Genomic DNA, 14,560 nt, shown 5'->3' on the forward strand with positions numbered 1-14,560 from the left:
GAGATCATGGCTGATCTTAAAGTTCAGAACCCCGTCCCCGCCTTCTCTCCGTAACCTTTAACAACCTTTAATACTCTGTGGTGGGGGTGGGGGTCTCTTTTGCTTCTCTTTCTCTGACTGTAAGCGATACTTCAGGCAATTTCTGGCAATGGCAAATCTACCTTACAGCAGGCAAAAGCAATTTAATGCAATATGACAATAAATTGAATCTTGAATCTTAATTCACTGCTGCGGTATATCTTCACAGCTCCAGCTCTTAAGCTCTGTCTCTCACAGCAACCTCTCTCTCACTTCCTTATCAATAATATCGAACACAATTTGAACACAAATCATTGAATCTTGCAGCAGTTCGAATTTTCACGTTTTTTCTTTTAATTTCAAATCCGTTAAAAGTGTATCAAAGCTCTCTCCCTGCAGCTGTGTGCGTGAGTGAAACATATACCTCTCGAATGTTTCATTTTTCTTTGGTGAAATGTCCTGATAACCTTGTCGGACTTGCCCTGGTCTTCTGCCTCGGCAAAAACAAATGTGTTGAAAACCTCCGGTGCTTGATGTCCCGTCACGGTAAGTAGCAGTGCAATCTTCCATGCATCAGGCTTGCTATAGAGTCCAACAGCTTGCAGATAGAGCATGAATCATTGTTTGAACGGCCCCTCTTCTGGAACCATGTGATGTTTCTTTTATTGTCATAAAGAAACCTGGGTTCTTTTAATACAACTATATTTATTAGATAAAGCACACACAGACAAGATCTCATGGAGGCATCCATTTTGAATCTACCCAAGTTGAAACAGCTCATCTTCCACCTCCCTCTAGTGGTCAGGATTAGCACTAGCACTCTATGAGTAGAAAAAGAAAGCATGTACTTGTTTCTCCTTGTACAGGACTTTAGTCAAGTCTCAGCTAGAATATCTGTCCAGACTAAGTGTGAGGATTGAGAGGGTGGGGTGTTGGATGGGTGGAGGGAGGGGTTAGTAGAGAGACTGGAGATCATTGGAAGAATGATCACTTGATTGTTTCAAATTAAAAGCGCTTCCCTTGACTTCCCTGCTTGACCTCCTCCCTTTTCCCTTCGGTAAATGTAGCTTTAAGAGTGAAATAAAAACAAGAAATACTGGAAATAGCATGTCAGCCAGCATCTAAGGAGAGAGAATCCTAAACCTCAGAATTCATTTCACTCCATCATCAATTCTAAGTGCTGGAAAATGGTGGAGAATGGATCTCTGAGGATTAGTCCAGTCAGAGTTATGGCCCTGTCAATCTAGGTGCTTCGCTGCAAAGGGGGAAATAAAAGTACTAGCCCAAGGCTGAAGTGATGGGAGGGGACTATATGAGTTTCTGTGGTCATGCGAATCCATAATGGTGTGTTGCCTCCCCAGTGCTAGGTTCATTGATGCCACACAATGGTAGCGGAGCATTCTACAGATAACAGTCATGGTCTACTTTTATAGTAACAATATAGGCAAAAAGAGGATATTGTAACATTCATTTAGGAAGCTGTACAGTAAAGGCCAGGATTTATAAGCTTTCTGTATCATGTGCTAGTGAGTACAGGAGTAGGAGACTAGGTCAGATGAGTGTGATGTACAACAGAAATCTCTAGATTCCTGGATTAATGGGTCCCATTGGTGGAGTAGGTGGGATCTATCCAAGTCAGACATATTACACCTGATGTGGAATGGTGTTTTATCTTTGTAGGGAGTTTTGTTGGTACTGCTATGTGAGGTGGTCATGGGAGGAGGGGCCTGAGGAAGTTGTTAAATTGATTGGGCAGACGAAAGGACACAGAGGAGATGTACATTTGTGGACAAGAACAGTCAAGTACAAAAGGAAAATGAAGTCATTCATGCAGGCAGAACAGACGTCGGAATAATATGGCACATGAGAAGAATGAAAGGTAAATTGCATCTATTAAAATGCAAAGAGACTACAGCACATGCAATTAAGATATTGCTCCAATCACAGAGACATGGTTGAAAGAAGAATACGGAGGACAACTCAACATTCCAAGACAACCTTCAGACTTGATAGGGTTGGATATAAATGAGGAGGAGGTATTGCAATAGTGATTAACAAGTTCATAACTGCAGCAATGAGGAATGATATCCCAGAAGGTTGTTCACTTGGACAGAGATTAGATCGCTTTGGTAGGACTTAACAACAGGACTCATGCAGATAGATGGGAAAATGAGGAAGAATTTGGCTATCACAGAACAGGATTTCAACTTCTCCAGGATTAAATGGAGTCAAAAGGTAGCTCAAAGATTTTATGTGATGAATGAGATATCATTCCATCTAGGCCAAGATGGAAGCATCATCTGGTCTTACTTTTCAATAATTTTCATGTAATTGTATGAAATAGCAGAACTATTAAGTATATATGATAATTATCATCTTATCCACAATACGATCATCATATCATGCATTACCAAGTTTGATCTGTCCCTTAAATTCACTTTATAATAACTGTGTTTACCTCTTTTAGTTACTGAGTTTTACTGTGTGGTTCAGAGTACAGGAAACTTATGATAAGAACAGATCACAACCTGGAGACCTTCAAAACCAGCTGGCTTTGAAAGAGCCCTGACATTTTCCGGTGTAGAAAAATCTCCAATCCAGTGCAACAGAGGACAAATGCAAAAGCTACTATCCAAATAGTGAAAGAGGAGGTGACTGTGATTGTTTGGGCATGTGTGTCAAATGCCACCATTCATGATAGGAAGGACACCAGACAGAAAGTTAAATGGATTCACTGCAAACTGTCATGAGGAAGAGTAGATGAGGAGATGAAGGTAGGTAACCCTAGGTGGAGCACCAGCATTGGGTAGACTGGGCGCCAACATTAGTAACGAGCATGAAGCCTCTTGCCACATGAATTCAATGGATGAGCATTTTATTTTGAAGTCATGATGTTCACGAGGCTGCTGAACCTAACAGTTCTCCACCTGATATGTCAGGCATTCCATCTTAAGACTGCGGAAGTCCTGCAGGAGGCTCCAGCTGGACTCAACGCTATCAGCCCTTACTCAATTTATGCCATGGGTTTGTCAATAGACTTGCACCACCAGAGATAATTTGCATGAGTAAAATACTTACTGTGAGTGCCACAGACCCTAAAAGAAGTACGACAGAATAAACAAGACCTCTGCTGTTGATGCGTACCTGTAAAACAAAACAACCCATTTAGTCACCAAGGCTCAGATTGGAGCAATCAGGATAAATGGGAGCATTAATAATGACATGCCTCAGGATGCCTGGAACTTTAGGAGATGATTTGCTAAGGAGGGGAAAACAGGGCTTTAAATTTGGATATTACCGGAAGTTGGAATTTGGTGATATTTTCTAATTGTTTGATTTCTGTTAATTAATTCCTAATAAGTGTGTAAATAACTTCTTCATTGTCAACTGTGATTCAAAGATAGCCATTGTACCTGAATCAGTTGTGAAGCTTAGACAAAAAGGGGGCAGAAGTTTTAAAATAAATTCAGTTGCACGATACATAAATGAATAGAGAACATTTATATTAAATAATAATTAATCTTTGGTTTGTAACTTAGAACTCCTGGATTTGCAGGTAAGGTCCAACATATTACACAAGTTTGGGAGGATTGAGTTTAATGCCATGTGGCTATGACCGCATTATCATAAAAATGTTATTCTTTTGGAAATATATCTACCAATCAGGCTGAATTCTTTAGAATGTAAGATAATCATTGTTGTATCATTCCAGAACAATTGGGTTTGTGGATCTTGGATAGGAGATAGAACCAGATGAGAAACAGCAAGGTTAGGGGCTCAGGGAGGGAGATGGCCAGTTCATATTCAGTGCGTGTGATGGTGGCTTGATGGTTTTTTGGTGGGGACCAGTCAAAGGGGTAAGTAAGGGATCAGAGGGGGAGGTGGAGGGTTGGAAGGGGTCAGAGAGGTTAGTTGGAGTATTGAGATGGGGAGTGGTTGAAGGTAGGTTTGGTAAATTGGAGTTTTGCTATAGAGATTGTTTGTTGGCAAATCATGTGGGTGTTGTGCAGTGATTGAGATCCATGGTGCACTGGTAGAAGTCGTGAAATATGAGGATGCGTTCAATGACCTTGAAGCATTTGTCATTGTATCTCTACCACTGCATCCAGGTGGTCAGAGCTGAATTCATGATAATAACCACTGGAGTTATCTGTTCCCATTGCCTTTTTTTGGGTTGCAGGGTTTTCAATCCCCCCTACCCCCTAATGATTAAGGAACACCTCTATGCTTTGTGCCTCCTTCGTTCGGATCTTGTTGTAGTGTCTGAAAACACTACATCAGTTTTGTCTCACTTTGAATCCTGCATTTACTATTCCCAGTATATGATAATTGGAGAAAGGCTGTCACATCACCTTCGGGTCCAGGCTAACTTCTTACTGTGATTATCCCCTCATGAATCCAGAACTCCACAGATGCATTATTACCAAGATTAAATGAAGAGAATGTTGCCTGGTCTGTAATCAATAAACCTTATGATTCTCACTCTCATTTTTGGGATGATTGCATTTGAGATGGTAGCTAATAGAGCATCCTGGATTTTTTTTTTCAAGGTTCGCACACAGATTTGCACACTATTAGTGGTTGATGTTTTAGCAGAAGTACAACATACTTACGAAGGATCCAGAGTCAATAATCATTGTCTGAAGACCCCATGGAAGACCGAGACCCACAAGGATATCAAAGACATTGCTTCCAATAGTGTTGGACACGGCCATGTCACCCATTCCTTTATAATGTTAAAAATACACATTTTCAGATTGATCTGGCCAGTTGACTGATTGGGTTTGGTTAAAGTTTACATTGGGAATCATGAGCCCTCTAATTCCTCTTTCTGTCATTACACCTGAGCTTTCAAGACTGTTTTAATTCATGACTATAGCCCTAAGAGACCCAGAGGATCTAATGTCATGTCCTCTGCATTCTCTTCACACCCCACATAACCAACCATCTTATCGTGATTAGCAAACAAATTAAGCAATTGCAGACTGAGTCACAAGGTATAATGTGGAATAAGGAAACTGGCAGAGAATGTTTTGAGAATGCAGAAAAAAAAAACCTGGAGGTATATAATCAGTTTAAGGAAAGGATCAAGGGCACGGCAGATAATGTGGAAAAATGTGAGATTGTCCACTCTGGTACAAATAAAATTTCAAAGTTGAAAAAGTTCATATTTATTGTCAGAGGGCATACATGTCATCACATACAACCCTGAGATTCTTTTTCTGTGGGTCAGGCAGAATTTCTAATTTCTTGCCACAACACTTAGCTTACTTTTGGAACTGAACACTTCTCTTAGGTTTCGGTGAAGTTCCTAAGTTCCATAGTACTGAGTAATCATGAGGCATCAAGGTGAGATTGCAACATAAATTTGCGCTAATGAGTCTCTCTGGCATGCATCCACTGCTAAGTTCTTGATTCAGCCATGCTGATTGGTGATTCCACAGTATGAAGAGGAAAGCAGCTCACTTTCATGTCAATTTCCTTCTGTGGTTAGATCATATAAGCAGTGGGAAAGGCTTGAACAAAGGAAGAAAGACTTGACTCCCAACTGCAATGATTAGATGGAGTTAGTTCTGGATGCAACACACTTTTCTTTTAGTGTTGCATTTGCTTTGATAGCTTCTCTACCAAATGTTAAAGATTTTATTATATAGCAGGTCATAGTCACAATGCAAAGACTATGGAAGATTATATTAAGCAGAGAGGTGAGAGATTGCTATTAACTGTAAGCAGAATGGGCTGAAAGTTGGGAAATGGAGTTTACTGCTGATGTGTGAGGTGCTACATTTTGGTAGGATTAATCAAAATAAGACATACATGGTGAATGGTAGGGTGTTAAAAAATGCAATTAACAGAGAGATTTAGGTACACAGTTCCCTAAAAATGGAATCTCAGGTGGATAGGGTCGTGAAAAAGGCCTTTGGAATGCTGGCCTTTATAAATCAAAGGATAGAATATAAGAGTTGGGAGGTAATGCTAAAAATGTACAAGGCCAAATTTAGAATAATTGTGTTCAGTTCTGGTCCCCAAGTTATAGAAAGGATGTGAACAAAATAGAGAGAGTTCAGGGAAGATTCACCAGAACGATACCTGGGTTTCAGCACCTAAGTTATAGAGAAAGATTAAACAAGTTAGGTCTTTATACCTTGGAGCGTAAAAGGCTGAGGAGGGATTTGATAGAGGTCTTTAAAATTTTGAAGGGGGCTATATAGAGTAGATTGGATAGACTTTTTCCATTGAGGATAGGGGAGATTCAAACAAGAGGATGTGAGTTGAGAGTTAGGGGGAAAAAGTTTAAATGCAACACAAGGGGAAGCTTCTTTACTCAGAGAGTAAATAATGTGTGGAATGAGCTTCTGGTGTTGGTGGTGGAGGCAGGCACAATATTATCTTTTAAGAAAAATTTGGATAGGTATATGGATGTAAAAGGTATGGAGGGTTAAGGGCAGAGTGCAGGCCAGTGGGACTAGGAGAGTTTAAGTGTTTCGGCATGGACAAGAAGGGCCATGATGTTCCCATGGTGTGATTGCTATATAGTTATAAGGTAACTTCATACATTTAACTGTTAAAATTATTTGGGATGGTGGGCCTAATTGGGAGATTATTTGCACTGACAGATTAACTATAACAAGGGGCATAAACACTAGATTATACAAATCAGGAACAGATTAAATATACAATCAAATGTAAGTATGTGAAATATCTTGGAAAATAGCAAAGGATTAGAATGGTGTTGGATTTCTGCAGGAAGGTTTTAACATCTGTGAAATCTTGGCCGTGAACAATCTAATTTTAGCTAATAAGCAATCTGGATACATATCACACTCGCACATTTTGTGGCAAATAGCAGAAATACTTTTAAGGATAATGTTGGGTAATTGCATGTGGGAGAAATAAATAGAAAGATGTAGTGAGATGAAATAAGGCTGTAATATGATGTAACCTTTTCAACAGTCCTACTAATCTCACAATAAAGAGAATAAGGTGTTGGAGTGAGCTCTCCCAGTCTGAATAGTAAATTTGGGTGTTTTGATACCATTGAAGTGTTTTCTTTACATAATGGGTTCCATTTTCCTTCATTTACTCATGCAGTTTGTGAAATCAATGCATTATCACTCTGCATTCTGGACCAGTAAAGAGATTTTTGCCTATATCATGTTCAATAGCATGCGATACAATGTATAATATAGTCGTCACCTTTATTTATTGTTCATGCCATGCTCGCACATAAAGACGAGATAGCGTTTCTCCAAGACCACAGAACGTATATAGATAAATATAAGTTAGAATAGAAATTAAACACCAAAATATTAAAATATTAAGATGTATACAGTAAAAGTTCATGGTACACTATCCACACATGTTCTGGGAATTCAGGAGCCTGGTGGCTTGGGGACTGCTGGCAGATGAAACAAAATATCATGTGTAATGCTTATGACCATAAATCAGTGCATCTCAATGTCTTATAAACATTGTATATGGAATGAATAATGAATGTGACCTATTTTCCATTCAAACAACTTTACAACAGCTTTCTGTACAATTAAAATGACTGAGGTATTGATATCTGACAAGAAAACATTCCGAATCCATAAAACCAATCAATGTTAAGAATTAGTTTTTTGAAAAAAGAAATCAATCCTATTGATCTGATAAATGGGCCGTTTTAAAGGTGGATTTGACTGCTGGAAACTATTACGACTAATTCCTTATCTAACGCAGCTTATTTACACTATAAATGTCCATTTGAAAACCAGCATAAAATGAGTATATATTTATTTACCTTGTCTGGCCACTATTAAGCTAGCCATGCAATCTGGAACACTCGTTCCTGCTGCCAGAAATGTGATTCCCATGATTATATCTGGAATTCCGAGTGTAAACCCTATTACAGTAACCTGCACACAAAAAAAGAAGCAAATGATAAAATAACTCAAGAAGATGTACAGTGTATTTCCGAATATTCAAAAGCCACTTTCCCAAAATTACCAGTTATCAGCAAAAATCTTTGGTGGCGACATGTTGATAAAAAAAAGTTTTTTTTTACCTGCCATGCTCAGGTGGGACTCTAATGTACTGTTAGTGCCAGCTTGCATCCAATGAAGCTCTCATGTACTCAAGTGTACTCAGGGTAAGAATTAAACTTTATTTCATGCTTGGAAAAACCTTCCCTTATTTTTTTGTTGTTTTAACTGCTGACGTGGACTTTTACCCCCTCCATAAATCTTCATCCGCGAAGCCAAGCCAAAGAAGACTGTACCAGCATTATGCTGATGTGACTGGGCTGGGATCGGAGTGGGGACCTCGGGCTCCCGGGAAGCTCCGGCCTGAGGACGGACGGGGCTCAGGTAAGTCAGTGGCCTCAGCATCAGGATCTCCTGCAGGTAGGCGAACTGGTTCAACACTGAAGTCGGTGGTCGAAGTGTTGGGAGCCCTGGAGAGTAGGTGGTCAGGAATCAGGTTAGAGTTTGTGGCCGTGTCGTTGGGAGTTCAGTTGGGTCAGTGGCTGGGGCCAGGGCTGGAGTTGGTAGCTGTGGCATCGTGAGCTGCGGTGAGTCGGTGGCCAGGGGCAGTGTTTGTGTTGGCATCGTGACATCGGGAGCTCTGGTGAGTCGGTGGCCAGGGCCAGTGTTCGGGTCGTTGGCCATGTCATCGGGACCATTGGGTTGGCACCTGGGGTCAGGGCTGGAGTTTCCTGGGAAGATTCCGCAGTGGCGGTGGGGAGGTGTCGGGATTGGCGACAGCCGACACAAGTATTTTTCTGCTTAAACTGGCCTGCAGATCAGATATCTGGAAAATGCAGTTAACCGATACACATCCAGTCCCAAGCATTTGGATAATTGGAAACATATTGTATATAAATAACTACTTTACTGAGCACAGTGTGCCAAGAATGTTATAAAGGCAGACATCAAAACAAGGTGTTTGTGTAGTTTATGAATTTTTATTGTAAATGTAATGGATTTAATGCATTGGCATGTTTTATTTAGTTTGGTTGGCAGCAGAAAGCATTTTATCTGCTACTGCAACCCTCAACCAATTCCAAAACTTCAATTTCATGTAGGAATACCATCTCTCAGCCATAACCATTCAACTGAAAGTCGATGCATTCACAGTAGTCTGTCTCGGAGTTGTCGTGGCATTATAGAAATGTATGGCACCGAAAGAAGCCAATTGGTACATCATGTTTATGGCAACCAAAGAAAGCAGCCGATGCTGCTCTCCTGATCACGTCTTTCCTACCAATTTTATCTCAGCTCTCATTATTTATTCATTTCAGTGAATCTCACTTCAGCCTACACTGTTCTAGACCACCCAGCCAATACTCACAGTGAACACTCACAGACTAGGTAGCAGGTTTATCACCTTAGTTTGCGAGGTGTGGGTCCATATCAAGATTTAAGATTCAATTTATTGTCAATGCAATAAAACAGTGTCATATTACATGAAATTGCTTTTGCCTGCTGTTAGACAGACAGATTTACCAATTGGCAGAAAATGCGTGAAGCGCTTCTTACTGTCAGAGAAAAAGAGAAGAAGAGTCCCCCAAGAGTCACCAAGTGTCAGTAGATTGACCTCCAGTCCTTCTGCAGCCTCCAAACCTAGTCCAAACCATTTGTAATCCCAGCTTCAGATCCGAATCTCCAACGCAGTCAGGAATCCTTCAGTGCCTTCAGCACCCGCGCTTCCGATACCCAATACCTCGAGCCAGTTTCAAGCCAGTCTCCAGCAGTCCGCAGCCCGGCACGAGTCTCCCGACAACAGTGTCCAGCAACCCGCAGCCTCCATGGGTTCCTCGCCTCGAGTCGCCAGCACCTCACCACATGCATGGGTTTTTCCAGCCACAGAGCTCCCTCGCTGGTCCACTGCCATGGTCATTGTCCCATGAACCATCTCTTCTGCTTCTCAGACAGGGGATGGTCTTCCCGTTTTCCGGTGCACTGCACCAGTCCTCTGCTCCCCTGGAGTCTTCAACCCCTCGTGGCTGCTGCCGATCATAGGTGCTGCCATCTTGGGCGCAGACCCTGCAGTTGTGGGATTTTATCATCGGCTCTTTTACTGGGCTGTTCCAAGCCTGTGTGGGGCTGACGGCAGTTGGACTGGGCGATTGGAGCCTGCAGGAGCGCTGCTCCTTGCTCCCCGCAGCACTGCCATTATAGCGGATCCGATATGATTTTTGTCATATGACTTCCACATTGCTCTTCCAGTCCATGCTGGAGCTGATAAAGGAAAGTATCCCCATTGTCTTTTTAATCATCTTACCTACCTGTCCTAGACTTGTACATTCATGTCTCTGTGGACGTGTATGTCAAGGTTCCTTAAAACTTTCCAACTGTGTATCATTTTGCCTTGGTTACTTTTCCACTCTTATACTTCTCCACAGTGAATTTCAATTGTCACTTTTCAACCCGGTAATTGACATCTTCTGTTGTCCATAGTTTCTTCCTCTTTTTGAAGCCAATGACGATGTTTATATCCTCTCCAAACAGCTTACTTTTAAAAGGATGTGGCAGTGCAGTGAAATCTGCAGAATCCTATTGCACAACAGGCCTCCAGTTTTTAGAAGATAGTACAGTGTCATTCTGACTGGTTTGTAAGGAAGAATGGCAAAGATGTTAACATTCTGAGGGGGAAAAAAAGTGGGAAAAGCTGCATTAAGGGATACCTGATGAAGGGCCCAGGCTTGAAAAGTAGGTTACCCTTTATTTCCTATAGATGCTGCATGACCGGCTGAGTTTCTCTAGCACATTTGTTCTTTTGCATTCAAGGCCAGCAGCTTAAAAATTTTCTCGTTTAACTACATTAGAGGAGGTACTAGTTTTTAAAAATCCGATCCCATTGCATCACATAAGCTAAGCCGACACAGGGTCAGGTAGCACTTGGATGAGAGACCTCTTGGGGATACTAGAAGCTGGAGGCTTTTCCTGAAGAGGAGGCAAGCACAACCCTATCATTCTATGCAGGAATCATAAAGCAAAATGTAATGCAGCAACCGAACTGTCCTGGTAGAACTGATCTTGGCATGTTTATGTGATGGGCCATTGAAGTAAAATATCTTCAACTTCTTTTGGTCAGAGAGAAAAGGTTCTTGGGTATGAGGTAGATCTGAGCAGTGAAGACATGGGAACCAATGAGGTTGGAGGTCATGGGAGGGAGAAGACTAGAGATGATGAAGTTAGATATAGTACTTGAGGTGGTGGCTTGATGTTCTTTCATGGATTCCTGTTGAAGGGGTAAGACTGAGAGATGTCATCTGGCCTTTCTTGGGTAGGAGGTAGAACTGGTCAGAAACTACTTTAGATTAATGGGATTAGACCCATTTATCATTCTAGACCACATTTATAGCTCCTGATATTTTATGTGGCTCACATCCACATGACCTATTTGTTCCACAAGCATTTACAAATAACATGTGACATGGGTAACAGTGACATGGGCAACAGCAATGGTGAGGTCATCTGATTAGAAGTTTAGAACCACTGCTTTAGATTTTTTTTTGCTTGCCTGCTTTCATAATGAATCAGTCTATATACATTCTCTGCAGTAACAGCTGTCACTGCAGTAGGACAGACTTCAACATTATAAAATGCGACTCTCAGTTTGTTGACAGTCAGCAAAATTGTTGACTCACACTTCCAGTCTGGAGATTCATATTTCGCAAGATTTGCCATGTGTGTCTATTATTCAAGTGTTGTATGAACTGTGGATGAGACTCAGGTGTGGAAGGGGTAGCACGAACTACCCCTTGACTGCCTACCACAAATGTCATAAAAATACTCAATCAATAAACAAATGATTCCTACTTAATTAAAAATGTTTTGATATAGACATAGAGCATGATAACAGGACCTTCCAGATCAATGAGCCCCTGCCGTCCAATGCACCAAGCTACAAACCCTGTACAATTTTGAAGGTTGGGAGGAAACCCGTGCAGACATGGGGGAGAACGTATAAACCCCTGACAGACAGTGCCAGATTCAAACCTGTGTCACTGGCACAGTAATAGCATAATATACTTATTGAATATTTATGACTTGCTTTTTGGTATCTGCTGAGAAGGAGGTTTAAAGCCCACAATATGATGTAATGACTCTTATAAACTGTCTGTGATCCATTGGACAATTTTATTTCGATATCAAGGGTAGTTTTTAAGCCAGTACATCTTTTTAGTAATTTACTTAAAATTGTGTGGGCCACCCTTATAAATTCACATTGTGCCGACTACTATCATGTAAATTACGTACAACGTATACTTTCATTTCTGATTTCCATCAAAGCCAAGATCAATAAATTAGAAGCAGTAGAAGAAACATCACTGGATCAATCATGTAATTGACTCAATTTGTCTAGAACTCGCCTTTCCAAAACCAGAATGAAAATAAACATTTCCAAGGATGGAAATTGAAAACTTGACCGAATGGTGCACTCAATGCCTTGCACTCAATGCCACCAAAACGAAGGAGCTGATTGTTGACTTCAGGAAAGGAAAGCCAGAGATGTACGTTCCAGTGATCATTGGGGGATCAGAGGTGGAGAGGATGAGCACATTTAAGTTCTTGGGAGTCACCATCTCAGAGGATCTTTCCTGGATCCAATACACCAATGACATCATGAAGAAAGCCAGTCAGTGCCTCTACTGCCTCAGGAATTTGCAGAGGTTTGGTATGACATCAGAAACTCTGGCAAATTTCTAGAGATGTGGTAGAAACTGTGCTGACTGGCTGCATGAAGGTCTGCTATAGAAACACCAATACTCCTAAGCGTAAAGCTTTCTAAAAGGTAGTGAACACAGCCCATGACATTACAGGCAAAACTCTCCCCACTATGGAGCACATCTAAAGGGAGCGCTGCCATCGTAGAGCAGCAGAAATCAGCAAAGACCCCTACCATCCAGCACACACTCTGTTCTCACTGCTGTCATCAGGAAAGAGGTCTAGGTGCCACACGACTCACACCACCAGGTTCAGGAACAGCTGCTCCCCCTCCACCATCAGACTCCTAAACAACAAACTCAATCAGGGACTCATTTAAGGACTCTTACTTGTGCACTTTATTGATTTTCCTTTTGTTCTCTCTTTATTGCACAGTTTGCTTACAGTTCTTTGTTTGTCTTTCTCTTTACTCTGTGTACAGTTTATTTTGTTGCACCACCAATTAGTGGTAATGCTGTTGCACCTGGAGGGAAAAAAAGGAATCTCAAGGTTGGGAAAAAAAAAGGAATCTCAGGGTTGTATGTGATGTTAAGTATGTACTCTGACAATAAATCTGAAATCTGAATATACATTATATCTGACCTCTTTGGTTTCAATGGCAGGTCCTTACTAATTGCAAAGTTTGCAAAAAGGATTAAAAAAAGTTATATGGTCCAACAATATACCTTTTCAGTTCCAAAGAAATAAATTACATGAATTCTGCATGGCAGCAAACAGAACAAAAATTAAGGGAACAGACTTGTTATTTCTTACATTAGCTTTGAACTTTGACAGAATTTCTGTTTTTTTTCCTTTTTTAGGTTGAAAAAAATCTTTAACTGTTTCATACATCCCCAGGTTTAAAATTTGACAGCACGTTTTCATAAAATCTTGTTCTGAGAACTCATAATGGGGCATAATGGGGCACAAACAAATTGTTTTCAATCTAAAAGCAATCCCAGTGCTTAGTCAACTTTTAGTTAATGGAATTGTGTTTTTCCTCAAAAAGAAAGAGGTACCCCTGTTTCTGTTTGTGAAGTCTGTGAATCTTATGGGTGGGAGCGAAGCAATGGTGCTTGCATTTGATGTGGAGGTAAGTTCCTATATGCTCAGTGAATCTACGGATCTCTGTGCCAAGAATTACTTTTCTAATCCTTTCTGCCCTATGCCATCAGCTGAAAGGGAGCCTAGCATCCAGCCATTATGGCATTACAAAGCTTATCAAGCAGCTCAGCACTTCTCGTGGAAGAAAACAAAAAAAAACATTTTAAAACATTCTACAAAAAGAATAAAGACCAGAACATAAAATAAACAAAAAACAACCAATTTTAGCAATATGACCATGTGCTCACCCAGACTCGCTTCCCAATTTTAGAAACTGGGTGAACTGAAGTAACCAGTATGCCTTTGGCCCCAGGACCCCTGAATTTGAATTTGAAAATGTTTTCCCAGATCCCGGACGAAAGAGCCATGTCCAAAACGCTGATTGTTTTTTAACTTCCCATGGATGCTACGTGACCTCTTGAGTTTCTCCAGCACTCGACCCTAGTATCTGCAGATTTTCTTCTTTACTTTTAGAGCTTCCTGTGGCTATTTAAAATTTTGCATTTTAATATCTTTAAAGCTGGCAGATTTCAGTGCATTTTATCTGACACAGTATGAAGTTTGTGTTAAAAACGATGATTCAAACATCAAGGATAAAATTGCTCTGAAGGCAACAGCACAAAACTAGGTGAGAAACTGTTGGGGCATAAAATTTGGTGACATTTGTCCATTATATCATAACAAATGTTATCGACCCAGAGGACCCCAAAACCTAGCAGCAATAGAAATTCATCAAGATAAATGGT

At 40.8% G+C, this 14,560-nt stretch overlaps 1 protein-coding gene across 1 annotated transcript in view; it reads right to left on the reverse strand.

Moving 5' to 3' along the window:
- The window catches only part of LOC138752856 (sodium/potassium/calcium exchanger 4-like), a 256,215-nt gene that overhangs the window by 21,292 nt on the left and 220,363 nt on the right, over nt 1-14,560 (reverse strand). Inside the window, exons 14-16 of the mRNA XM_069915476.1 lie at nt 7,802-7,916; nt 4,632-4,744; nt 3,097-3,162 (exon numbers count right to left, since the gene is read on the reverse strand). Of these exons, the coding sequence (XP_069771577.1) occupies nt 3,097-3,162; nt 4,632-4,744; nt 7,802-7,916 (294 nt within the window). The remainder of the gene's footprint in view (nt 1-3,096; nt 3,163-4,631; nt 4,745-7,801; nt 7,917-14,560) is intronic.

The sequence above is a fragment of the Narcine bancroftii genome, chromosome 2 (assembly GCF_036971445.1).
Source record: "Narcine bancroftii isolate sNarBan1 chromosome 2, sNarBan1.hap1, whole genome shotgun sequence".
Classification (NCBI taxonomy): Eukaryota; Metazoa; Chordata; class Chondrichthyes; order Torpediniformes; family Narcinidae; genus Narcine; species Narcine bancroftii.